The 25,025-nt window shown below is 51.1% G+C and overlaps 1 protein-coding gene across 1 annotated transcript in view; it reads left to right on the top strand.

Annotated features, from left to right (window-relative positions):
• The window catches only part of ABCC6 (ATP binding cassette subfamily C member 6), a 67,825-nt gene that overhangs the window by 20,392 nt on the left and 22,408 nt on the right, over positions 1–25,025 (top strand). The window contains exons 10-22 of the mRNA XM_057695478.1: positions 2,049–2,210; positions 6,561–6,653; positions 6,846–7,049; positions 7,629–7,775; positions 8,432–8,519; positions 10,570–10,645; positions 12,397–12,523; positions 12,667–12,843; positions 15,010–15,177; positions 15,631–15,805; positions 17,096–17,171; positions 19,928–20,048; positions 21,575–21,782. Of these exons, the coding sequence (XP_057551461.1) occupies positions 2,049–2,210; positions 6,561–6,653; positions 6,846–7,049; positions 7,629–7,775; positions 8,432–8,519; positions 10,570–10,645; positions 12,397–12,523; positions 12,667–12,843; positions 15,010–15,177; positions 15,631–15,805; positions 17,096–17,171; positions 19,928–20,048; positions 21,575–21,782 (1,822 nt within the window). The remainder of the gene's footprint in view (positions 1–2,048; positions 2,211–6,560; positions 6,654–6,845; positions 7,050–7,628; positions 7,776–8,431; positions 8,520–10,569; positions 10,646–12,396; positions 12,524–12,666; positions 12,844–15,009; positions 15,178–15,630; positions 15,806–17,095; positions 17,172–19,927; positions 20,049–21,574; positions 21,783–25,025) is intronic.

The following is a 25,025-nucleotide window of genomic DNA, read 5'->3' as shown; positions in this document are numbered from 1 at the left end:
TGTATTAACTGTGTCTTCTTATTTTCTGTATCTGGTGCTTTGACAGCTGGGGCCTTGCTGACCCTAGAGGGACTGTCCCTCTGTCCCTCCCAGGGTCAGCCAGTTCCCAGAGATGGTAAGCGACTCATCTGAAAGCTTCCCTTTCACATGCAAACCAACCAATCCACAGCTCACATCCCAACTGCTTCCTTTTTGGGCCCTCACACTCTGGGCCCTAATCACCCCAGGGCCAGGGGTCAGAAAACAAGGCTCAGCGCCTATGCCCAGAGTCTGCTGGAATTATTCAAACTAGCCCATCCTAGGCCTGCTTGCCCCACCTGACCTTCCCGTGAAAACCACAACAAGCTCTTGCCTGTGGTTCCCCCAACCCTGCCCCACCCTGGTGCTTCCCCAAGTGCCCCCCCCCCATAGCATAGGGTGCCCCCTCCTCTTGAGATCTGTGAGTGTAATAAACCCTCTTGTCAGTGGCAGTCTTCTCCAATCCGTGGGCTTGCCGTCCCTGAATAATAATAATATCTATATTTAAAAACCCTTCTTCATGGCACTCAACGTAATTACTGTTAAAGGATGAACTATGTAAGTATTTGTGTAATTTTATTCCCCAGCTTGAACTTCACTCTCAAGAGAGCAAGCCCCCTGCCTCTGTTGATCACAGCATTCAGCTCAGAGTGAGGCCCAGAGCAGGTGCTCAGCAAAGATTTAGAGATTTTTTGGATAATTTCTACGCTCAGTCATTTCCAGCTCACCACTTCACGCCCTCACTTCTTCCCTGACACACTCAGCAGAGAGAGGATTGCAAGTAGAACGTAGCATTCAACAGGCTGGAAGAGGTCCACTGTGACCCCAGAGTTAGGGCAAATTTGGGGCTGCTGGAAAACCAGGTTGGTGTCTGAGAGGCACATTGGTGCCCTCAGGGGGTCATTCTAACCCCCTGTCCAGCCCACGTCGTGCCTGTGTCATCCTGGATTCCAGTCCTGGCCCAGCCACTTATGAGCCCTCTGGTTTTGGGCAAGTTGGTTGATTTCTCTGTACCTCAGTTTCCTTAGCTGTGAAATGGGGTTAATAATTCTGCAGCTCATAGATTCTAGTCTCACTTTTTCTTTTCTCTTTTTTTTCCTCTCTTAATTAAGATGTTTTCATTTAGTTGGCATTGGTTGTTCTTTTTTTTTTCTATAAAAAAATAGAGTGCGTTATCCACGGCATTTTAGAGTGAGTGAAGCATGGCAGTGCTGCTCCACACAGTCATCTGAGGTGCCCCATCACGGACCCTGGGGAAACTGTTCATTTATTTAGCACAGGACACAGCTCTCAGTGCCTAGGACAGAGCGCTCAGCTGATGACCAGCATTATCAGCATGAATCCAAGGATTTTATGTAGTACATGATTTTTTTTTTAAGAAGTTTATTTGTTTATTTTTGGCTGTGTTGGGTCTTCGTTGCTGTGCGGGCTTTCTCTAGTTGCAGCAAGAGGAGGCTACTCTTCATTGTGGTGCGAGGGCTTCTCAGTGTGGTGGCTTCTCTTGTTGCAGAGCCCAGGCTCTAGGTGTGGAGGCTTCAGTAGCTGCAGCACACAGCCTCAGTAGTTGTGGCGCACGGGCTTAGTTGCTCTGTGGCATGTGGGATCTTCCTGGACCAGGGATCGAACCCATGTGCCCTACGTTGGCAGGCAGATTCTTAACCACTGCATCATCAGGGAAGTCCCCTGTAGTATGTTATTAATTGCTATTAGTCCAGTGCTTTAGGGGTTTCAGAGTATTTTCATTTTTGTCATCTCCCTGGAGTCTCACAATGGGAGGTTGGCTTAGGAGATCTTATTAGCCCACTTTACAGATGAGTGAACTGAGGCTCAGATGGTAAAGAAACCGGCCTCAGCCAGCAGGGGCAGCATGGCTTAGACCCCAGCCTACTGGCTGGCTGTGCTCTTGCTGAGTCCAAGCCATAGGCCTCCATGCTCCCTTCGTGGGTCTCCCTGCCTCCACAGGCCTCCCTACCTGCCCCTCACCCCCTCCTTCCCTCCTACTCAGGTCTGCCTCTTCCTGCCCCTCCCAGGTCCTGGCTCTGTCCAGCAGCTCCAGAAAGGCCAGCGCCGTGGGGGATGTGGTCAACCTGGTGTCTGTGGACGTGCAGCGGCTGACGGAGAGCATCACCTACCTCAACGGGCTGTGGCTGCCCCTCATCTGGATCGTCGTCTGCTTTGTCTACCTCTGGCAGGTGTGCCGCCGCAGAGGGAGCCGGGCTTTGAGCTGCACTGTCCTCCCTTCCCTTTCCTTCCTCCCCTCCTCTTTAATCCTGTCTGTGTCTCTGCACTGTGGGCTGATATAATGGGCAGAGTTGTTGCCGAAACTCGGCTCTGTTCACCGGTGCCAAATAGAAACGTGGAGACCGAGTTTTGGGTGAAGTAGAAAAGAGTAGCCTTTATTGCTTTGCCAGGCAAAGGGGGCCACAGGAGGCTAATGCCCTCAAGACTGCGTGACCCCATCCTGGAGGGGGGAGTGAGGAGTTTTATGGCATTCAAGGAGCAGGGCGTGATCAGCTCGTGGACAGTTCTCGGATTAGTTGACATCAAGGTGAAGTTTCAAGCATCATCAGCCTTCTGGTTTCAGCCAGTCTAGGGTCTGTGTTCTTGTGGTCAGCAGTTTTCATCAGGTGAGGGGGTCTGTTTCCTACAAAAACAACTTAGGAATGTGTGTCAGGCCTTTATCTGTATCTTTCAGGGAACTGGGAGTTCAGTGATTCTGCTCTGTAGCAGAATTATAGTCTAAATTGCTACCAGTTCCCCAGCCCAACAGCTATTCTTTGTTTCTACATCTTCACATTTCCCAATCATTAACTTTTTAAAATATAAATTTATTTATTTATTGGCTGTGTTGGGTCTTTGTTGCTGCATGTGGGCTTTCTCTAGTTGTGGAGAACAGGGGCTACTCTTCATTGTGGTGTGCGGGCTTCTCATTGTGGTGGCTTCTCTTGTTGCGGAGCACAGGCTCTAGGCTCACAGGCTTTAGTAATTGTAGTACATGGGCTCAGTAGTTGTGGCGCCAGGCTTAGTTGCTCCACAGCACATGGGATCTTCCCGGAGCAGGGATCAAACCTGTGTTTACTGCATTGGCAGGAGGATTCTTAACCACTGTGCCACCAGGGAAGTTGCCAGTCATTAACTCTTGAGGCAGCATTTTATTTCAAAAGACTGGAACACAGGGACTTACACATGGTTTCAAAGTCTCAGACAAGGATGGCCTTCACTTCACCTTGGACAGGATACTCACCTCTCTGGGCCTCAGTTTCCTCTTCTGTAAAATGATGATGATGATGGTGGTGATGACACTGGCACTTTTGGGGTGTGATGTCGGGTACCAAGTAGGCAGATTAGGCACATTTCAGTAATGCTGGGGTACCACCACCACCACCAGCAACAAAACAGAAAGAAAATTTAGGGGCAAGAATTTACTACTTAGTTTGCAAAAAGTGTAAAGTAGCCATTGGGGAGGGGGGGGGGAAATTCAGAACTTTTCTGACTTCCTTACATCTGTTGTGTGATATAGGATTTTGGTTTTTTTGGTCACACCATGCAGCTGGTGAGATCTTATTTCCCTAACTTGAGATCAAACCCGCGCCCTCGGCAGTGAATGCATGGAGTCCTAACCACTGGACCACCAGGGAATTCCCTTTTTTATTTTTAATTAAAATCACAGACTTTGCAATGGGCTCAAATCCTACTTTCATCACTTACTAGCTGTAAAACCTTTCCATAAGTGAGTTAGCGTCTATGTGTTTCATTTCCTCATCTGCAAAGTAAGGATGTGATAACATAATTAATCAAAGTGCCTCTGCCCTTGGGGTGTTGAGGAGTTAAATGAGCACTTAGATGGAGTATGGGACACAGATATACCCTATAGGTATTTTTTTTAAGCTCTTTATTGAAATAGAATTGCTCTACACTGTTGTGCCAGTTTCCGCTGTACAACAAAGTGAATCAGCTGTATTTATACATGTATCCCCATATCCCCTCCCCGCCACAACTCCTTCCCACCCTCCCTATCCCAGCCCTCTAAGTCATCACCCATCATCGAGTTGATCTCCCTGTGTTATGCAGTAGCTTACAGGTATTTAATTGTCTTGTTGATTACAGCATGAGGGTGAGGCAGTTTGAAGATCTTCCTTGGCTCTGCTCCAGGTATGGGTACCAGGCTCACAAACTTTTAGGGTCTCTGTTAAAACTATTCAACTCTGCCCTTCTAGTGCACAAGCAGCTACAGACAATGCTAATCAAAGAGGCCTGGTGGTGTTCCCATAAAATTACTTACGGACACTGCAGTTTGAATTTCACATAATTTCCACATGTTATGAAATCTTCATTTGATTTTCATCAATCATTTGATAATGGAAAAGCTATTAATAATTTTTGTACAGCTTGAGGTCAGCACATAAGCAAGTGGAGAGATCTGGCCCGTGTGCCATGTTTCACAGGCCCCCGGGTGGGTGTATCAGTGGCATACTGATTTTGAGTGTGGAATGTTCCGGAACACCAGCTGTGTGTTGTTATTGTACCTCTGCTGCTGCTTCCACCCCACCCCCACCCCCACCCCCACATAAGGGCTTGGGGCCTGGGTGCTTTCTGACTTGCTGCCTTGCAGTCCAGGACCTAGCGTAAAGTGGGTGCTCAACAAGTATGTACATGTTAGCAGTTATTATTAGAATGAGAGAGGGGGAGGAAGGACACTGGGGAAAATGCAGGGCAGTTAAGCAGACCGACCCACGACCAAGTGAACCTGCAGGCGGCACACCCATCACTTTCCCTGCCTCTTGGCAGACGGTCCCTAACATCACATGGTCCCAACATCAGACAGTCCCTAACATCAGAAAGTCCGCCATGAGACCCTGGAAAAGGGGCCGGGGTGGGCATTGAGGTTGCTACAGTTAGCATTTGTAGCATTTTTGCCAGGGAGAGCTTATTTAACCTTCTGTTCACATTCCTTTGAGTGTTCTCCCAGCCCTGGCTTGTAGGCCGCTGTTTGCCTTCTGGGCACCTCTCCATTTGGCCGCTGGGTGGCGCTATTGCTGCAGAAATGAAACTGGCTTGCCATGGTGTCAAGATTAGAAAATAACATCCTTAGGGGCTGAGAGGGGAAACTGAGGCCCACAGACTGAAGAGGGGGGTGGGGCTTGCCTAGAGAACAGACCCAAATGACCTCAGGAGGAATCTTAAATCACAGGCACATAAAAATCATTTATCCTACCTGCCACCTCCACATTTTCCAGGTAGAGAAACCAAAGAGCGAGGGAAGATATCTGTCCCACGTCACAAAGCTGGTAGGGGGTGGGGCTGCCAGACAGAACACGGGACATCCAGTTACAGATGAATTCCAGGTAAACAGAATTTTTTTCACTCTGCATAATGTGCAGGTTCATTGGGAGAGTGACACCACAGAGCAGTGAAGTGCAAAGCATAGAAACAAAGTCATGTATAAATCTGTATAAGAAATATGTGTATTGAAGTCCCATTTCATGAAGGTGCTGAGGATGTGCAGGAGGATTTCTTATTATAAGTATATCCCAAACATGACATGGGATATATTTACACTAAAAACTCATTTGCTCTTTTTCTTTCTCTCTTTAAAAAAAATTAATTTATTTATTATTGGTTGCGTTGGATCTTTGTTGCTGCGTGGGGGCTTTTCTCTAGTTGCAGCAAACGGCGGCTACTCTTCATTGTAGTGTGTGGGCTTCTCATTGTGGTGGCTTCTCTTGTTGTAGAGCATGGGCTCTAGGCGCGTGGGTTTCTGGAGCTGTGGCACGTGGGCTCAGTAGCTGTGACTCACGGGCTCTAGAGCGCAGGCTCAGTAGTTGTGGCACGCCGGCTTAGTTGCTCCACGGCATGTGGGATCTTCCCGGCCCAGGGGTCGAACCCATGTCCCCTGCACTGGCAGGCAGATTCTTAACCACTGCGCCACCAGGGAAGTCCCTGCTGTTTTTCTGAAATTCAAATTTAACTGGGCAGGCAGTTAAATATATTTACTTGCTAAGTCTGGCAACCCTTGTCAGGGTGAAATGAAGATTCGGATAAAGCTGATTGGATGACACCAGTTCTCACTACAGGCGGTGGGAAGAGCTCCATTTCCATTTTACATGAGGAAACTGCAGCTTAGGGAGGGTCACTTGCCCAAGCCCACACCAGTTGTGTAGAGTCAGGATTCGAACCCAGATCCCGATGCCGGCGTTTGTCTTCGCTGTTCTAGCCAGGCACTGCCCTTGCCCTGCCCATGTAGGTGTAGGTGCACGACCTGTCTTGACTATGACCTTGTCTCCCCCACTCGCCCCCATTGTGTGAAGTGCATCATCTTCCCCTCTCCCCCCCCATCCCCAACATAGATGGACTCCACCTTCCACAGGTATTTCCTTCTAAGGAGCCCACGTGTCCTGGTTTCTATGACCTGGTGCCTGCCCTCATTGGACTCTCTGACACCTCCCTGCCTTAGGACCCCAGTCTGAGCCTCCCCCTTGCCCCCGTACTGACAGCTGGGCTCCTGGAGGTATCTTGTGACAGCCTGCCCTCTCTGTCTCCAGCTTCTAGGACCCTCTGCCCTCACCGCCATCGCTGTCTTCCTGAGCCTCCTCCCTCTGAATTTCTTCATCACCAAGAAGAGGACCCACCATCAGGTTTGGCATTTGGGAGAAGGGACCCTCCAGGCAGGAAAGGCGTGGGAAGCCTGCAAGTCCTGGGACCCGCACTGCTGCAGGGCAGTGGGGAGGAGAGAGCTGTGGGGTGGGGGTAGGGGCTCATGGAGGTTGCAGAGAAGGAGAACTCAGACTTGTCCCTGTCCTCTTCCCGCTTCTTCCCTTCGGTCCCAGGAAGAGCAGATGAGGCAGAAGGACTCTCGGTCGCGGCTCACCAGCTGCATCCTCAGGAACGTGAGGACGGTCAAGTACCACGGCTGGGAAGGAGCCTTTCTGGACAGAGTCTTGCGCATCCGGGCCCAGGAGCTGGGTGCCTTGAGGACCTCCAGCCTCCTCTTCTCCGTGTCTCTGGTGTCCTTCCAAGTGTCCACGTTTCTGGTGATGTCACTGTGGTCTCCCTGCAGAGCGTGGACTGGGGGAGGGAGTGCTGTAGGTGGGGCAGGAGGGCTCCCCATATAGGATCTCGGGGTCACCATCACACTGACTGACCATCACCTAGTGTGATCATCATAACAACGACACCTGGAACCAAAACACCACCAACGCCTGGAACAGAACCATCCCCTAGGGACAGCTAGACCACAAATGACACCAGGACCTAGAGCCCTCCACGGCTGCTGCTACCTGCACGTTCAGAGTCATCTTCCCAGAGAGTCTAGAGTCACAAGCCCCACCCATGTCTAGAACCACAAAAATGCTACCAAGATGAACAACTGCAGTGTCCCCCCGGTGCCTGGAACAAGAGTTTCTGAGTCTTAGAACAGGGGTCACACACATGCAACTCCTTCCATCAGTAGAAGAATTTGGTGAGCGGGGGGGATCTGGGTGGACAGGAACCCATTGCAGCACGGTGGGTATGGCCACATGGACCCCTGGAGATGCCACAGCTGGCCCACCTTTCCTGGCCACGTGGCCACGTGTAGCAGCTCAATGTCGCCGCCTGTGTCTCCCACCCAGGTGGCACTGGTGGTGTTTGCTGTCCATACTCTGGTGGCCGAGGAGAATGCCATGGACGCCGAGAAAGCCTTCGTGACCCTCACGGTTCTCAACATCCTCAACAAGGCACAGGCTTTCCTGCCCTTCTCCATCCACTCCGTCGTCCAGGTGAGGTGGTGGGGAGGGGAGGCCGTCTTGGAGGAGCCGTGCAGGGGTGTAGCAGGCTGTGCTGGAACAGCGAGGACACAGTGCATGGAAAGAGACGGGAGGGCACAGGGGACAGCGGGAAGATGCCAGCAGACATCCTCAAAGTCGGCAGCCTCACCTTTCCAACAATTCCACGTGCAAGAGTTCAGTCTGGTTCCCTTTTTATACAAAGCGATTTTATTTTCATTTCTCTTCCTCTCCTATCTCTACTCACATTGCGCCTCCTTGGGTGTGATGAAAATGAGAAAAATGGTCCAACTGAATCATCCCTAGGTAAATAGTCTTTCATCCCTGAAGATGGATTTGGGGCTGGGAGTGGAGAGAGCGCCCCCAGGTGGACAAAGTTTGGAATCATTCCTGATGACGGCCAGTTGGAAAAGCCGCCATCCTCTTCCCCGGTCTGGTCTGCAGAATGGAAGCAAGGAGGTGCGAGGTCACTATGCCAGCCTCACATGCATCATTTTCTGTGACCTGGAAAGCTTTGTGCTGATGCCTTGTAAATGCATAGGGCTTGGTAGGCAGGAACTTTCCCACCATCTTGAGGCACCCAACATCCAAAGTCAGAGTTCTTTTTTCACCCTTATGATGCAGTTGACCTTGGGCTTTGGTTTTTCCAGGCCCGGGTGTCCTTTGACCGCCTGGCTGCCTTCCTCTGCCTGGAAGAAATTGACCCTGGGGCCGTGGACTCAAGACCTTCCAGATGGGGTGAGAGCTGAGTTCAGCAGGAAGGACGTGGGAGGGGTGAGGGGACCGGCAGGGCTCCCCCTTCCCACGGATGGAATGCCAGGATCCCAGCTGGGGGGCTGCCGGCACAGGCTGGCGTGTGCAGACCAGGCCATCGGCCATGTGACTAGGAAAGAGACGCCGTGTAAGGACTCTCCCCTTGTAACTAAGGAGGCACCAAGCTGCTTACCTAGAAGTCACCTGCGTGGTCATTAAAAGTGTATCCTGTGACACTGGTGCCTGAATCCAAATTCTGGCTGCAGCCAGAATGGGTGCAGAGATGGGTGACCTTGGCCAGTTGTTCATCTCTCTGAGCCTCAGCATTCCCATCTGCAAAATGGATGTGATGATCATCACAGCTCCTCTGCGAAGGGTTGTTGTGAGGGTTAAGTGAGCCCTCTGAAGCATCACGGAGCAGGGCCCCTCACAAAGCCAGCATCCAGTGCATTTTAATCATTATTAGAATTTTTATTAGGAGAGAACCTGTACAGAAGTCAGCAAAGAGGCCCATAAATAACCCAAAATGGGTGTTTCTGAGGCTCCTCACAGCTCTGACACATTTTCAGCTGGGCATAGCTTTGTTCCGCGGAATTGGTGTGAGGCGGGTGTTCTGCGGTGGGCTCCGGGTTCGATTCCCAGGTCTGCCTCGCTCGGCTATACGACCCTGGGCGGTGACTCCCCCACCGCTGACTCTGTTCCTCACTGCGGCACCCACCTCTGCCAGGATGGGCCTGAGATGGCCACCAAGAGATGGCAGCCCCTGGTCTCAGGAGCTGCCCAACAAATACCTTCGGGTGCCTGATGCCGTGCCTTTATCCCCACAGAGGGGACCCACGGGCCCTGGCCCAGAGACCCCCAAGGGTTATTTGAGTCATGACTTTGACACGCCTGGTCGCCCTGCATCCCTGCTGTTCCCCTAAAGGTGTGTAACAGTGAGGGGAACATAGACACCAACAGCTAATGTGGACCAAGCGTTCACCATGAGCCAGCCCATTCGAAGTGCTTTACTTAGTGGTGACCCCTCCACTGCTCACCCCTATGAGGTGGGCACCTCTACAACCCACCCATTCTACAGACAGGGAAATGGAGAAGCATCCCCACACCCCAGACCATTAAGAAAAGGCCAGCCCCCAGAGTAGGGTAGCCAGATTCACGAAGAAAAACACAGGACTCCCAGTTAAATGTGAATTTCACATACTCAGAAAATAGGCTTTTTCAGTCTAAGTAGCTCCCGTGTAATATGGAGGGACATAATTATTCTAAAAGAGTGCTCATTGTTTATCCAAAATTCAGATGTAACTGGGTATCCTGCATTTTATCTGCAACCCTCCTCTGGAGACCAACCACCCAGTCCAGCAGGGGTCAGTGGGTATCAAGAGCTTATCAGATGTAAGATCCTCAGGCCTCACCCCCACGGAGATTCTCAGTTATTGGTTTGGGCTAAGCCATGGAGAGAGATTTTTAAAAACAATCTTTCCAGATGGTTCTCAATGTGTATTCAGAGTCCAAAAACCACGAATCTGGCTCCTCCCTCATTGTACAGATAAAATATCTGAGACCCAGGGACCTAGGGAGACCATAGGTTACATCTGTGGCCGCAGTGAAATTAACACTCCCTTCACTTTCCAAGGTCCTGGATCAGGTGATAAATTTTAACAGCAGCCCACTAGCCTTTTCTGTAAAGGACCCAGTTGTGCATATTTTAGGCTTTCGAGACCCTTTGTTCTCACCTCTGCCTTTGTAGTGTGAAAGCAGCCGTAGGACTACATAAATGGATGGGCGTGATTGCATTCCAATAAAACTTTATAAAAATAGGCAGCAGACAGGATCTGGCCCCTGGGCCATGGTTTGCTGACCCCTGAGTTGTATAACCATCCATCAGGCAGAGAATGTGACCATCACAGGGTCACACACAAGCCAGTAAGTAGAGGGACAGTTTGTTTAGTGGGAGAGATTTCCTGCTACCTGGGGGTCTCTTGGAGGAGGGGCCAGCCGGGAACATCTCTTGTAACTGGCCTTCTATGCCCTGCAGCCGCTGGGGAGGATTGCATCAGCATACAGGAAGGTACCTTCGCTTGGTCCCGGGAAAGCCCTCCCTGCCTGCACAGGTACAGGTGGTTTCCCTGGTAACAACCTTCCAGTTGCCCTTGACGAGGTGGGGAGGATGGGAAAGCTGGGAAAGCTGGGAAAACGAGAGCTCCCGCCTGCGGAGGGGGAACGGGGTTGAGCGTCACCCAACAGGGAGAAGATGGCCCTCTGGTTCCCAGGCTGGTCACAGTGACCCCAAGGGACGCCTGGCCAAGAGGAGCCCCAAGGCCCAGCCTGGTCAGCTGTGGCTGCTTCTGTGCCTCCTGTGTGAGACTGGTGCTTGTCACTTGCAGGCCCCAACTCTTTGGCTGGGTGTCTGTGGCAGAAAACCCCAGCTAACCCCAAGACTCCCTACGAAGGGAAAGAAAACACCCGGGGCCGTATTTGTGTCACTTGCCATTTGCTCACTTCATTGTATTTATTGAGCACTTGCTGCGTGCCACGCCCTGTTCTAGGAACTGGGAATACAGTGAAGAAAACAGACAAAGACCCTGTGCTCTTGGGGCTGATGTTCTTGATGTTCTGACCGGGGTAGAGGTGGGGGGGGGGGGCATTGATGCACAAATGAGAAATCTGGGTCGGAGTGCAGAGCGAGATGTCAAGGGAGAGGCATGTGCAGTGAGGGAAGGCCTGGCATTTAAACAAGGTCAAGTGAGGGGAAGGAATGGGCCTTGCAAGTGTCTGGAAGAGGAGCTTTCTAGGCAGTGGGGACAGCAAGTGCAAAGGTCCTGAGGAGTACGCCTGGACCCAGGATTCTTCACCACAGCACTACTGATGTTCAGGGCTGGATAGTTCTTTGTCGCGCGGGCTGTCCTGTGCACTGTGGCATAATTAGCAGAACTCCCGGTATCCACCCACGAGATTCAAGCAGCAGCCCCACCAGGTGTGACAAGGGAAAGTATATGTAGGCGGCGCCACATGACGCCTGAGGGCACCATCCCCCCAGGTGAGTTTGGGAAGCAGGAGGCCAGCGTGGCGGAGGCCATGGGATGCTGGGGGTCCTTCATGGTCCTCAGAACCTCAGCTTTTTCCCTGAGTGAAACGGGAGCTGCGGGGGCTTCTGCCGGGGAGTGTCATGAGCCGACTTGGGTTTGAACAGGTCCCTCGGGCCCCTGCGTGGAGGATGGACTGCAGGACACAGGCAGGGGCGGGGGGCAAGGGCAAAAGCAGGGAGAGTGGTGAGGAGTCTGCGGTGATGACCTGGGCAAGAGGCCCCGCTGGTTAAACCCCCCGCCCAATAAACCCTGCGTGAGTGCGGCTGCGTGTGTGCACACGGGTGTAAGTGTGTGTGCAGATGTGCGTGCGCACAGGCAGGCATGAGAGCGTGTCTGTGTGTGTGCATGGGTGGTGCCTGTGTTGTGTGCATGTGTCTGTGTGTACACACGTGTGGTGTGTGTATGTACATGCACTTGTGTGAGGGTGGGTGTCTGTGTGTGCTCTGTGTAGGTAGCATCTGTGTGCACAGACACGTGTGCCCTGTGTGTGCTTGCATGTGTGCATCTGTGTACACGCATGCGTGTGGGGTGCGGTGCGTGTGCACGTACACGTGTGCGTGCGTGTAGGTGGGCACGTGTGACGACATGCAGGATGGCTGCTCGCATAGGCAGGGAGGGATCGGGAGGGGGAAGGATGGCCGCCAGACGTCCTCTTAGTGACCCCCACCCAGGATGACCAACAGTGCCCCAGGCCGGCTCTGTCTGGGGTTCACGGACTCTGCGCAGCCTCGGGCTGAATCCCGCCTAGGGACGCATCGCCCCTTCTATGTTGCCAGGATCAACCTCACCGTGCCGCAGGGCTGCCTGCTGGCTGTCGTCGGCCCTGTGGGGGCAGGAAAGTCCTCCCTGCTCTCCGCCCTCCTCGGGGAGCTGTCAAAGGTGGAAGGGTCGGTGAGCATCAAGGTGAGGCCGTACCCCTGCCCGGCTGCTGGAACGTCCCCCGCTCTGCTCCTCCCTGTTCCCGGTTCCCCCATCCCACAGCTCAGCTCCCCACTGCCTTCCACCACCACCGAGAGCCCAGCTCCCACCGCTCCTCTGCCATTTAGGGTCCAGTGGCTTACGTACCCCAGGAAGCCTGGGTCCAGAACAGCTCCGTGGTAGACAACGTGTGCTTCGGGCAGGAGCTGGACCCGCCCTGGCTAGAGAGGGTCCTGGAGGCCTGTGCCCTGTGGCCAGACGTGGGCAGCTTCCCTGCCGGAGTCCACACCCAAACCGGGGAACAGGTGAGGGTCTGGAGCCTTCTTGGGCCGGGAAGGCATGGCAGCTGGGGGCCATTTGCCACCTGACCTGTGGGCAGTGTGGCAGGAGGGACACAGGGTGGCAGGCAGGGAAGTGGGGGAGAAAAGGGGCCCACCTCAGGGCCAAGCACAGAGCAGGTGCTCAATAAATAGCTATTAATGAGCGAATGGTTGAAAATAGAGACCAAGGAGAGGCCGGGAGATGTGGCAGGGCTTGGTGGGGAGGGATCTCCAACAACTGGGAATGAGGTGACCCAGGCTCCTGCCCTGCCTCTCTGGGTGACACTGGTCCAGTTGTTTCCCTTCTCTGGACCTCAGCAAAGGGTCTGGGCAGAGATGTCCAACACACAGGATGTTTACATCCGGAGCTATGGGTTGGGCGGGGATTGGCAAACTATGACCCACAAGTCAAATCCAGCCCACCGTCTGGGTTTGTAAATAAAGTTTTATTGGAACCCAGCCACACACATTCATTTACCTGTGGTCCATGGCTGCTCTTGCACGATAAGGGCAGAGATGAGTGGTTGTGATAGAAACCGGAGGGCCTGCAAATCTTTAAATAGTTACTATCTGGCCACATTTGCTGATGTCCAGATTAGGGAATTGAGAGTGGAAAAGTGGGAGTTCAAGTTAAGTAAATGGGTACAATTTCCTGGGGGGAAGAGGAGAGGGCTCTGGAAGGGTCTGGAGGAGCCAGAGAGAGCAGCTGAGAAGGAACATCTAGAGAGGAGGAGGAGGCATCGCGCAGCCGAGGGAAGGGAGCGGGGTGCCTGCTGCCCTCTGTGTCTGTCCAACTGCGTCACATCCTGAACCAAAAATAATTTCCCGCTACCTCCTCCTGTGCAGCCCACCCCATCCTGGGTGACAGAAGCTCCATCCTTCCAGGGCTCAGAGCTAAAACCTCCATATCCTCCTTATTCCTCTCTTTTTCTTAGACCCCACATCTAATTCATCAGCCAATCCTGTTGGGTCCACCTTTGAGGCAGACCCAGAAGTTCCGGTCCCACCCACCGTCAGCTCTTCCAACCCTGCTGCGGGAGCCCCTGGTTGTCCTCTTTGGTTCTGTCCTCACCCCTAAGAGGCTAATCCCAGCACAGCAGCCAAAGACCTTCTGTTCAAACCTGTCAGTTCATGTCCTTCGTCTGCTCAGAAGCCTCCAGGTCTCCCCATCCCCCCAGAGTCATAACCACAGTCCTGACCATCCCTGACAAGGCCCCGCCATGATCTGACTCCAGTTATCTCTTACCCTGTCTCCCATCAGGATCCCCCTTTCTTGCTTTTCTCCAGCACATGGATCTCCATCATGTTCCTTGAACACCCCAAACATGCTCCTACTCTAAGCTCAGGGCCTTTGCACCCGCTGTTCTCTCTGTTTGTAAAGCTCTTTCTCAGGAGTCCACGTGGTTCATCCCATCAAGTCTCATAGTGGAGAGAGGCCTTCCCTGCTCAGGCTTCCCGACACCCTTCCCCTGCTCTGTTATTCTACATGGTGTATGACACCATTTGATAGGTGATGTATTTTACATGCTTGCTTATCTATTATCTGTCTTCCACCCCACCCTCGTTAGAGTGAAGGGTCCACGTAAGCAGGGATGAGGTTTTGTTCATTGCTGTGTCCCCAGAGCCTAGAACACTGCAGGGTACATAATAACCATGCGGGAAATATGAGTGGAATGAACGAATAAGCGGGAGGAAGGAAGGAGGGAGGGAGGGAGAGAGAGAAGGGAGGGAGGGGGGAAGGAAGGAAGGAAGGAGGGAAGGGAGGGAGGGGAGGAAGGAAGGAAGGAGGGAGGGAAAGAGGGAGGGAGGGAGGAAGAAAATAAGAACATACAGGCTGAAAAGCTACCACTGGATTAGGCAAACAGGGGAGTGACCAGTGTCCTTGAAGAAGGCTGTATCAGTGGAGAAATGGGAACAGAAGTTAGACTCAAGTGGAGGGAGAAGTGGGTGCAGGAAGCTTGGCTGAAAGGGGTGAAGCCAGGCAGGGTGGAGGCTGGGGGGATGTTGGCTTGAGAGCAAGTGTTTCAAGCTGGAGGTGGTCCTGGAGGACAGGCACCGTGAGCCATAGCGATGAGCAGACCTGGCCCCCGTCACACTGGCTTCACCCAGCGAGTGTAGACGCAGGTCCCTGTCCCTCTCTTGTGGCCACAGGGCATGAATCTCTCTGGGGGCCAGAAGCAGCGGTTGAGCCTGGCCCGGGCCGTGTACAGGAAGGCTGCTGTGTACCTGCTCGATGACCCCCTGGCAGCCCTAGACGCTCATGTCGGCCAGCATGTCTTCAACCAGGTCATTGGGCCTGATGGGCTGCTCCAGGGAACAGTAAGTTTGGGAAAATGTCTCAGTGGGCATAGAGCAAAGACAGAAAGTCCTAACCCAAGTCTGCTCACCACCACCCTCCTCAAATCCAGTGTTCCTCTTTGTAATGGTCAGCTTTTGCTGTGACAATGCTGCGTAACAAACAACCCCCAAGTCTCAGTGGCCCACAGCAGTAAACATTTGTTTATGGGTCTGTGGTTAAACCACCACAGCTCTGCCTCAGGTCATGGGCCTCAGGTCATTGGCCAGGTTCAGGTGAACTCTGTGTTTTCTGGTTTCAAGACAGGTTGAAGGAGTCCCTTTGTTTCTCTGTTGGGACATGCTATTTTTGAGAAAAAGGGAGCACAAGAAGGGGAGCTCTCCCCACTCTGGGCCCCGGGACACTCCCCGCCCACTCCCCCAGCTCTGGAACAGTGGGCAAGTGCACGAGTGTAACTTCCATCCCTTCCCGCCCAGACACGGATACTCGTCACCCACACGCTCCACGTCCTGCCCCAGGCTGATTGGATCGTGGTGCTGGAAGATGGGGTCATTGCAGAGATGGGTTCCTTCCAGGAGCTTCTGCACAGGAAGGGGGCCCTGGTGGGCCTTCTGGATGGAGCCAGACAGCCAGGAGATGGAGGACAAGGAGGTACTGGCTGGGCTTTGCTGTTCTCCGTGCCTGGCTTCTGCCAGCCTTGGGGAGGAGGTTCCACTGGCCACAGTGAAACGCACTGGCCACACCTCCCTGCAGGCCCAGGCCTGGAGGCAGAAGGCCCTCCCGCGAGGCCACCCATCCCGCAGTCAGAGCCCGCAGCACCTTCTGTGAGCCTGAGGCTGTGCTCAGTGCTCCTATAAACATGCATTGCCTCATTTGGTCTCCGCAGCTGCCCTGGGAGACACCTGTAATTATTGCTGCCACTTTTCAGATGAGCAGCCCAGGCCAAAGAGAGGTAAATAATTTGCCCAGGGTCTCAAGATTAGAACTTAGGTGTGTTCAACTCCAGAGTCTGTGCTTATAACTGCTACAGAGACTGAGCAAAGAGGTCATTCGGTGCCTCAAGGCCAAGGGCCCCCAACACGCCAACTAGGGCTTCTACTCAGTCGGAGAACACAGTGTGCAATGGAAAAGTGACAGAGTTCTGGAAGTGAAGTCAGCGATCCAAGCTCAGCCACAGTGAGTGACAAAGAACAGCCAGGGCACCTCCATTCACTCATTTCATCACCGCTTAGCCCCTGTGAGGGCTGTGCTGTACTTCCCTCCATTCTATAGATGAGAACTGAGGCCCAGAAGTTAAGGAACTGGTCCAAGTTCCCCTGGCTCATCAGTGGCAGTGCTGGGACTTGAACCTCCATCCGTAGGCTGTGTGTTGCTTCCACGACGACGGCGTGGGGCTCACAGCCAGGCCCCGCCCACCCCAGGTCCCCCCCACCCCAGGCTCTGCCTCCTCTGCTGAGCACTGGCTCACCCTGGTAAAAACCCTACGTGTTGACTCACTGTCAAACGGATGCTTACCCTCCTGGAGCTTGAAGATGGAACCCTCCCGGCCTGGGGGACGGTGGGCAAGAGGGTCCTTCCTTGAGGAGACGACACCTAAGGTTGGGTGAGAGCTACCTGGAAAAGAACATTCCAGACACAGTGAACTGTTTATGTAAGGGTATCGGGGGGACCTGAGCTGTTGCACTTTGTATGGTGTTTACTGCTGTTTCCCAGCCCCAAGTTCATAGCCGATGCTCGATGATATTTCCCAAGTGAATAGGTGAATGGATGAATAATGTTCCTGGAAGAAGCCGGGGAGGATGGAGAGTGGGAGAAGGAGCCAGGTTAGAGGAAATGGATGCTCAGCGAGTGAAGGCCGCACGGCCAGTGGGTGTCAAAGCTGGCATCCCAACGCCGAGGTACCGATCCCCCTCAAGTGACATGGCTCCCTTGACCTTGCAGAAACGGAACCCCCGGCCGGCACCAAGGACCCCAGGGACTCTGCTGGAGGTGGCAGGCTGGAGGGGGCACCAGAGAGGTGAGTTCACTGTGGTGCGGAGCTTGGGGAGGGCACAGAAGCTGAGGCTGAAGCAGAGTGGCTGTGTCACCACCTGTAAGTCAGGCAGGTAGGGGGCGGTCACAACCATTCTGGATGAACACCTGCTGAAGACCCACCACAGGGCTCAGCTACGGGATAATTTTCCAAAAACTATTTGACAATCAATTAGCCAAAATGATTAAGTCCCCACATGTCCCTTTCACAGAATGATCAATTTGCCCTCAGATGTGATGAGTGCTGTGAAATTTGGCCGAGTTGGCTCATGGCTGGAGTGGGGCAGGACCGGTTCCAAAGGAGGGCCCACGCCAGAGTTGTACATGTCTTTGCCAGGCCCTGTCGTTTATGCTTTGAAGGACATCAGCATCACTTGGTGCTGACTGGGGTCACCAGGAGGAGACCTGCTGTCCCTGTTTCTCCAGCCCCCTCTAGCCAGGCCATAGCTGGACTCCCTGGGGGGCCGTCTGCAGCTGGGGGTCCTGGCCACCTGGTGCTCTCTGTTTTTTATGGAAAGTGACCTTGTAAAACAGAACAACAGAGTATAAACTTATGTGCCAGCTGTTGGGGGACTTCAGAGGGAATTGGAGGGGCCTTGGGCCCATTTCCTCCCATCCCAGCTAGCCACCCAGAGCACTCCTGGGCCACACAGTGGGCAGGCCAGCTGTCTTCACAGTGCACGGTAATCCTCAGTAAAACCAGATAGATGGATGTGTGGATGGATGGATGGATGGATGGATGGATGGATAGATAGATAGATAGATGATAGATAGATAGATAGATAGATAGATAGATAGATAGATAGACAGATAATAGGTAGAGAGGTACATAGGTAGCTGGGTAGACAAACAGGGAAACAGATAGACAAACAGATGATGGATGGATGGATGGATGGATGGATGGATGGATAGATAGATAGATGGAGTTCATAGACAGACAGATAGATGTAGGTAGATGAATATTGTATTGGAAAAACATGCTAGTCTTCCCTCTTTTTCTCCATTACTCTCTCACAACTACACCATTCATTTCTGACACCAGAAGGGTGCCCCCTGCCCCCCTGCAAGCCTTCACATCAAGCAGTTCTCCACAACAGCAGGATGTCCTACAGTTTAACTCAATTTAACTCAGTTCTGACACTGTCTACCTGGAGATATCAGATCCCACAGGTTAAGGCCTTAGTCCCTCCAGTCTGCTCTCCCCACTTCAGGTGCCAATTGCAAGCAGTAGGTGCCCAGGTTTCCCACAACTTCTGTCCTACTTGGGGACAACTTCGTGGTTTGCATCACGCTCTCCTCGAGTTTGATTAATTTGCTAGAACAGCTCACAAAACTCAGGGAAACACGTACATGTAGCACTTTATTAAAGGACATGGTAGGGGCTTCCTAGGTGGTGCAGTGGTTGAGAATCCGCCTGCCAATGCAGGGGACACGGGTTCGATCCCTGCTCCGGGAAGATCCCACATGCCGCGGAGCAACTAAGCCCGTGCGCCACAACTATTGAGCCTGCGCTTTAGAGCCCATGAGCCACAACTGTTGAGCCCATATGCTGCAACTACTGAAGCCCATGCACCCAGAGCCCGAACTCTACAACAAGAGAAGCCACGGCAACGAGGAGCCCGCGCACCGCAGCGAAGAGTAGCCTCCACTCACTGCAACTAAAAAGAAAGCCTGCGCACAGCAAAAAAAGACCCAACACAGACAATAAAATAATAAATTAATTAATTAATTTAAAAAAAAAGGACATGGTAAAGGAGACGGAACAGGCAGGTGAGGAGAGACACAAGGCGAGGTCTGGGGGGGTCCCACATGGAGCTCGGTGTATCAACCTCTGGGTGTGTAGGTGTGTCCACTAACCTGAAGCACCCCGAACCCTGTGCTGTTTTATGGAGCCTTCCTCGTGTGGGCATGACCGTTACTAGCTACATTCCCAGCCCCTCTTCCCTCTTTGGAGAATGGGAGGTGCAGCTGAAAATTCCAAGCTTCTAATCATGACTTAGTCTTTCTGGTGACCAGCCCCTGTCCAGGAGACATCTAGGAGACCACGCAGAGTCACCTCTTAGGGCTCTTATCACTTGGAAATTTACAAGGGTTTTAGGAACTCTGTGCCAGGGGTGGCATCAGAGACCAAATATATCTTTCTTAAGATAAATCACAATATTACAAAGATAATGATAGAAGAATAAATTGATTGATTGATAGATAAGGTAGACAGACAGACAGGCAGACAAAGAGACACAGATTATCCCCATTTTACAGCCAAGGAAACTGAGGCACAGAGAGATTGAGTCAGCTGCCCATGGTTTCACAGTTGCAGATGGCAATTCACATTGAAGGTTGTCCACCTACTCAGCCGCAGATGAAAGGATCATTCAGGAAGCCTTCAGCATCTGAATTGTGCAAAGCTGACTTCCTGCAAACCTGGACGGACAAATCTGAGAAGAAACAGCAGATGCAAAATGATGGCAGCAAAGCTTAGGCCAAAATGAAAACCAAGCTCCAAAGTTGGCAACTAAGTTCATTCAGTGAGGTGGCATCAGAAGGACAGGCTTGCTCGGCTCTGGGGTGGTAGGTGGCATCTAGCTAGCACCGCAGAGGAGGACAGGAACGTGGACCTAGTTGGTGCTCAGAATGGTAGTTGAGTGAGTGGGGCGTGTACCCCAGAGCTCAGTGGCTACCAGTGGCCGTGAGGGTTGAACACATACACCCCACTGATTTGTCCTTATTTCCTCTAAATGACAGGTCCGTGAAGTTAGTCCCTGAGAAGGACAGCGCCGCTTCAGAACCCCAGGCAGGGGTTCCCCTCGATGATCCTGAGGGGGCAGGACGGCCGAAAGGAGGGGACAGCGTGCAGTATGGCAGGGTAACCACTGCTGCCTCTCCCCTCACATCCACTGCTACTGCTGCCCCCAGGGCTCGGGACCTCCCAACAGATACAGCGCTGGGCGGGGGACGGGGCGGGGGGGGAAGACTCACCTTTATTGAACACCTACTATGTGCCAGGTAAGATTCTAGACACTTCATACTTCTTAATGCTCACAACCACCCTAAAATCAGATGGCGATAGCTCCATTTTAGAGATGAAGAAGCTGACTTCTTAAAGAGTTTCGAGAGTTGTCTGTGTTCTCACAGCTAGCAAGTGACCAACTTGGGGCTGAAACCTAGGACAGTCTGAATCTGAAGCTTGTACTACTTCTCTCCTGTGCTGCTTTGTCCACCCATCCCCCACCCATCCACCCACCTGCCTACTCACCCATCCATCTGTCCATTTACCTTTCCACCTGTTCACCCACCCATCCCACTCACTCACCCACCCACCTGCCCATCTACTCACTCTTCTACCCATCTCACCCAACCTTCCACCCATTCACTCACCCGACCATCCACCCATCCCCCATACATCCATCCACCCGGCCATCCATCCATCCTCCTCCAGACCCACTCATTTATTCACGCCCCCCCACCCATCTATCCATTCACTCACCCATTCACCCACTCCACCGTCCACCTACTCATCCACCCAGAAGACATTTACAGAACCCCCATTGTGTGCCAGACAAAGTTTCTGCCTTGGTGGAGCTTGCAGGCTGGCGTGGGGGGAGACATAAAGTCAGAAAATAATTAGGCTAGTAAGCAAGGTGCTATCAGATAATGATAAATGCTATAAAGAAAATTAAGAGAGCGATGAGATAGGGACCGACCAAGGGTGAGGGGCCTGCTTGGGCCGGATGCTCTGGTGACATTTGACATCCCTGAAGGATGCGAAGGCAGTGGCCTTGAGAAGAGCAGGGGGAAGAGCATTCCAGGCAGAGGGAACAGCAGGAGAAAAGGCTCCGAGGTGAGGAGGAGCTCAGGGCACCAGAGGAAAGAAAGGGATCCTGTGAGACCGGCAGATAATGCATAGAGGGTATAGAGGGTAAGGTCAAAGTGTATATGAGAAGTTTAGAATTTCTTCTCAGAGCAAGAGAAAGTCCAGGGCATGTTAGCAGCAACAAAATGGGGTCAGGGGGATGTTTTCAAACATTCACTCTGGGTGCAGCTGCGTGGAGAATTTCAGATTTGTAGGAATCGGACCTTAAACAAGTGGCCGAACCTCTCTGTACCTCAGTTTCCCTATCTGCCAGGTGGGAGTTATGATGAGGACGGAGACAGTGCCTGTCCCGTAGGAGGTGTTCACTAAATCACTCCAGACCCAGAAAGTGCCACAGCCTGTCCCCTCTCAGGCTCCCACTGGCCATGTGGGAGCCATAGAGGAAGGGTGTCCTGAGGGTGGCGGGCCTGGAGGGGAGATGGTGCTCTAGGTGGGAGGTGCTGCGTGGTGGTTCCATCTTCCCCGCTGGCCCCACCTGGCCTTTCGTCTCTCCCCCATCTCTCCTGTGTGTGCTACAGGTGAAAGCTACCATGTACCTGACCTACCTACGAGCTGTGGGCACCCCCCTCTGCCTCTACGCACTCTTCCTCTTCCTCTGCCAGCAAGTGGCCTCCTTCTGCCGTGGCTACTGGCTGAGCCTGTGGGCAGACGACCCCACCGTGGACGGGCGGCAGACTCACGCAGCCCTGAGGGGCTGGGTCTTCGGGCTCCTGGGCTGCCTCCAAGGTACCCCCGCCGGCCTTCCCGACTCTCTATCCCCAGCTCCACCCGAGGGTTTCTCAGGGCTCCCTCGCCCGCACGTCCCTGGCTCACTCTGTCCTTCCCGAACATCTGTGCAAACATCCTGGATCCAAACACAGACCTGCATCCTTAAGGTGGGGCTGGGGAAGTGGGGGGCAGGGCACCTCTCTCCTTTTACAGAACCCTCAGAGTCTCTCCCAGCCTCATCAGCAAAGGCAGAATCTCGGCCCCCAGATGCTGGGGCAGCTGAGCACTTAGGTGGGGCAGCCGGTCAGCGGGACTCCGCCGCTCCCCCAAGCAGAGGACAGCTCCAAGGTCTGACAGCTGGTGGCTTCCAGCACCCCCACCCTGATCCCACAAGGCTGCCACTGCCCCCCCACCCCAACCCCCAGAGGAGGCACAGCCCTGCACCACATCCCCTGCATCATTGCCCCCCATCTTCTCCTCCTTTTTGAAAAATAGATTTTTTTAGAGCCGTTTTACATTTACAGCAAAACTGAGATTTCGCATGTACCCCCCCCCCCACACCTATATAACCTCTGTCATTATCAACATCCTCCACCAGAGGGGCACATTTTGTTACAAAGGATAATCCTACATCCACACATCCTAGTTACCCAGAGCCCACGGTTTCCATCAGGGCTCACTCTTGGTGTCGTGCATTCCATGGGTTTCGACAAATGTGTAATGACATATATCCACCGTTACAGTAGCAAACAGAATAGTTTCACTGCCCTAAAATTTCTCTGTACTCCACCTATTCACCTCTGTTTCATTGATCGAAGTGTCTATTCTTTCACCAGTACCACAGAGTCTTGTTTTTCTGAGTTCTCTGCCATAATGTTTTCCCCAGTTTTATTGGTATCGTTGACGTACAGCACTGTGTAAGTTTGAGGTGTACAGCATAATGATGTGACTTACATACAGCATGAAATGATGACCACATCCATCCATCATCGCATATAGATACAAAGTTAAATAGAAAAAAATTTACTGTGATGAGAACTCTTAGGATTTACTCTCTTAACAACTTTAATATCTAAGATACAGCAGTTTACTATATTTATCATGTTGTACATTACATCCCTGATACTTAGCTGTCTTATAACTGGAAGTTTGTACCTTTGGACAGCCTTCATCCGGTTCCCTCTCCCCCATGCCCCTGCCTCTGGTAACCACAAATCTGATGTATGCATTTGTCTGTTTTTGAAGTGTAACTGACATACAACACAGTGTTAGTTCCTGTTACACAACATAGTAACTCGATGTTTCTCTGCATTTCAAGATGATGACCACATAAGTCTAGTTATAATCTGTCCCCATGAAATATATAATGATTCACTATATTCCCCTGCACTATATATTTCATAGCTCTGACCCATGTATTTTGTAAATGGAAATTTGTACCTTTTAATCTCCTTCACCTATTTCACTCATTCCCTCCCCCCTCCCCTCTGGCAACCACCTGTTTTTTCTCTGTATCTATGACTCTGTTTAGTTATGCTTGTTCATTTGTTTTTTAGATTCACATATAAGTGAAATTATACAGTATTTGTCTTTCTATGACTTATTTCACTTTGCATAGTGCCTTCTAGGTCCACCCATGTTGTTGCAAATGGCAAGATTTCATTTCTTTTTTATGGCTGAGGAATATCCCATTGTATACATACCACATCTTCTATATCCATTCATCTGTCAGTGGGCACTTATGTTTCTTCCATGTCTTGGCTACTGTAAATAGTGCTGTAATGAACATATGGGTGCATTTATCTTTTCAAATTAGTGTTTTCATTTTTTTTGGATAAATATCCAGAAGTGTTATAATTTTATACCATAAAATTGCTGGATTTTGTGGTAGTTCTATTTTTAAGTTTTTGAGGAATCCCTATACAATTTTCTGCAGTGGCTACCCTAATTTACTATGCCACCAACAGTGCACGAGGGTTCTCTTTTCTCCACCTCCTCACCAACACTTGTTATGTGTTGTCTTTTTGATAAGCCATTCTGACAGGTGTGAGATGATATTTCATTGTGGTTTGATTTATATTTCCCTGATGACTAGTGATGTTGAGCATCTTTTCATGTATCTGTTGACCGTCTGTATGTCATCTTTGAAAAAATGTCCATTCAGATCCTCTGCCCATTTTTTGATGTTGAGTTGTAGGAGTTATTTGTATATTTTGGATATTAACCCCTTATCAGATATATCATTTGCAAATAACTTCTCCCATTCACTAGGTTGATTTTTTTCATTTTGTTGATAGTTACGTCACTGTGAGAAAGCTTTTTAGTTTAATGTAGTCCCATTTACTTATTTTTGCTTTTGTTTTCCTGCCTGAGGGAACATATCCAAAAAAATATTACTAAGGCCAATGTCAAAGAGCATTCTGCCTGTTTTCTTCTAAAAGTTTTATGGTTTTAGGTCTTATGTTTAAGCCTTTAATCCCTTTTGAATTTATTTTTGTGTGTGGTATGAGAAAGTAGTCCAGTTTGATTCTTTTGCGTGTAGCTGTCCAACTTTTCCCAGCACCATTTATTGAAGAGGATATCTTTTCCCTGTTGTATATCCTTACAGATTTTTTTGTAGATTAATTGCCCATATAATGTGGGTTTATTTCTGGGCTCTCTATTCTGTTCCATTGATCTACGTGTCTATTTTTGTTCCAGTGCCATACTGTTTTGATGACTGTAGCTTTTTAATATGGTTTGAAATCAGGGCATGTGATACCTCCAGCTTTGTTCTTCTTTCTCAAGATTGTTTTGGCTACTCAGGATCTTTTGTGTTTCCATGAAAATTTTAGAAATTATTTTTTTCTAATTCTGTGAAAAATGCCATTGGTATTTTGATAGGGATTGCATTGAACCTGTTGATTGCCTTGGGTGGTATGGGGATTTTAATAATATTAATTCTTCCAGTCCATGAGCATGGTATATCTTTCCATCTGTGTCATCTTCAATTTCTTTCAACAGTGTCTTACAGTTTTCCAAGTAAAGATCTTTTACCTCTTTAGTTAGAGTTATTCCAAGATGTTTTATTCTTTTTGATGTGACTGTAAGTGGGATTAAGTTCCTTTCTAATAGTTCACTGTTAGTGTATAGAAACGCAATATATTTCAGTATATTAATTTTGTATTTTGCAACTTTACTGAATTCATTATTGGGTTCTAGTAGTTTTCTGGTGGCATCTTTAGAATTTTCTATGTATAGTATCATGTCATCTCTAAATGT

Source organism: Hippopotamus amphibius, chromosome 9 (genome assembly GCF_030028045.1).
Source record: "Hippopotamus amphibius kiboko isolate mHipAmp2 chromosome 9, mHipAmp2.hap2, whole genome shotgun sequence".
NCBI lineage: Eukaryota > Metazoa > Chordata > Mammalia > Artiodactyla > Hippopotamidae > Hippopotamus > Hippopotamus amphibius.
The sequence above is the reverse complement of the archived record's forward strand: the minus strand, read 5'-3'. Positions and strand labels throughout refer to the sequence as shown.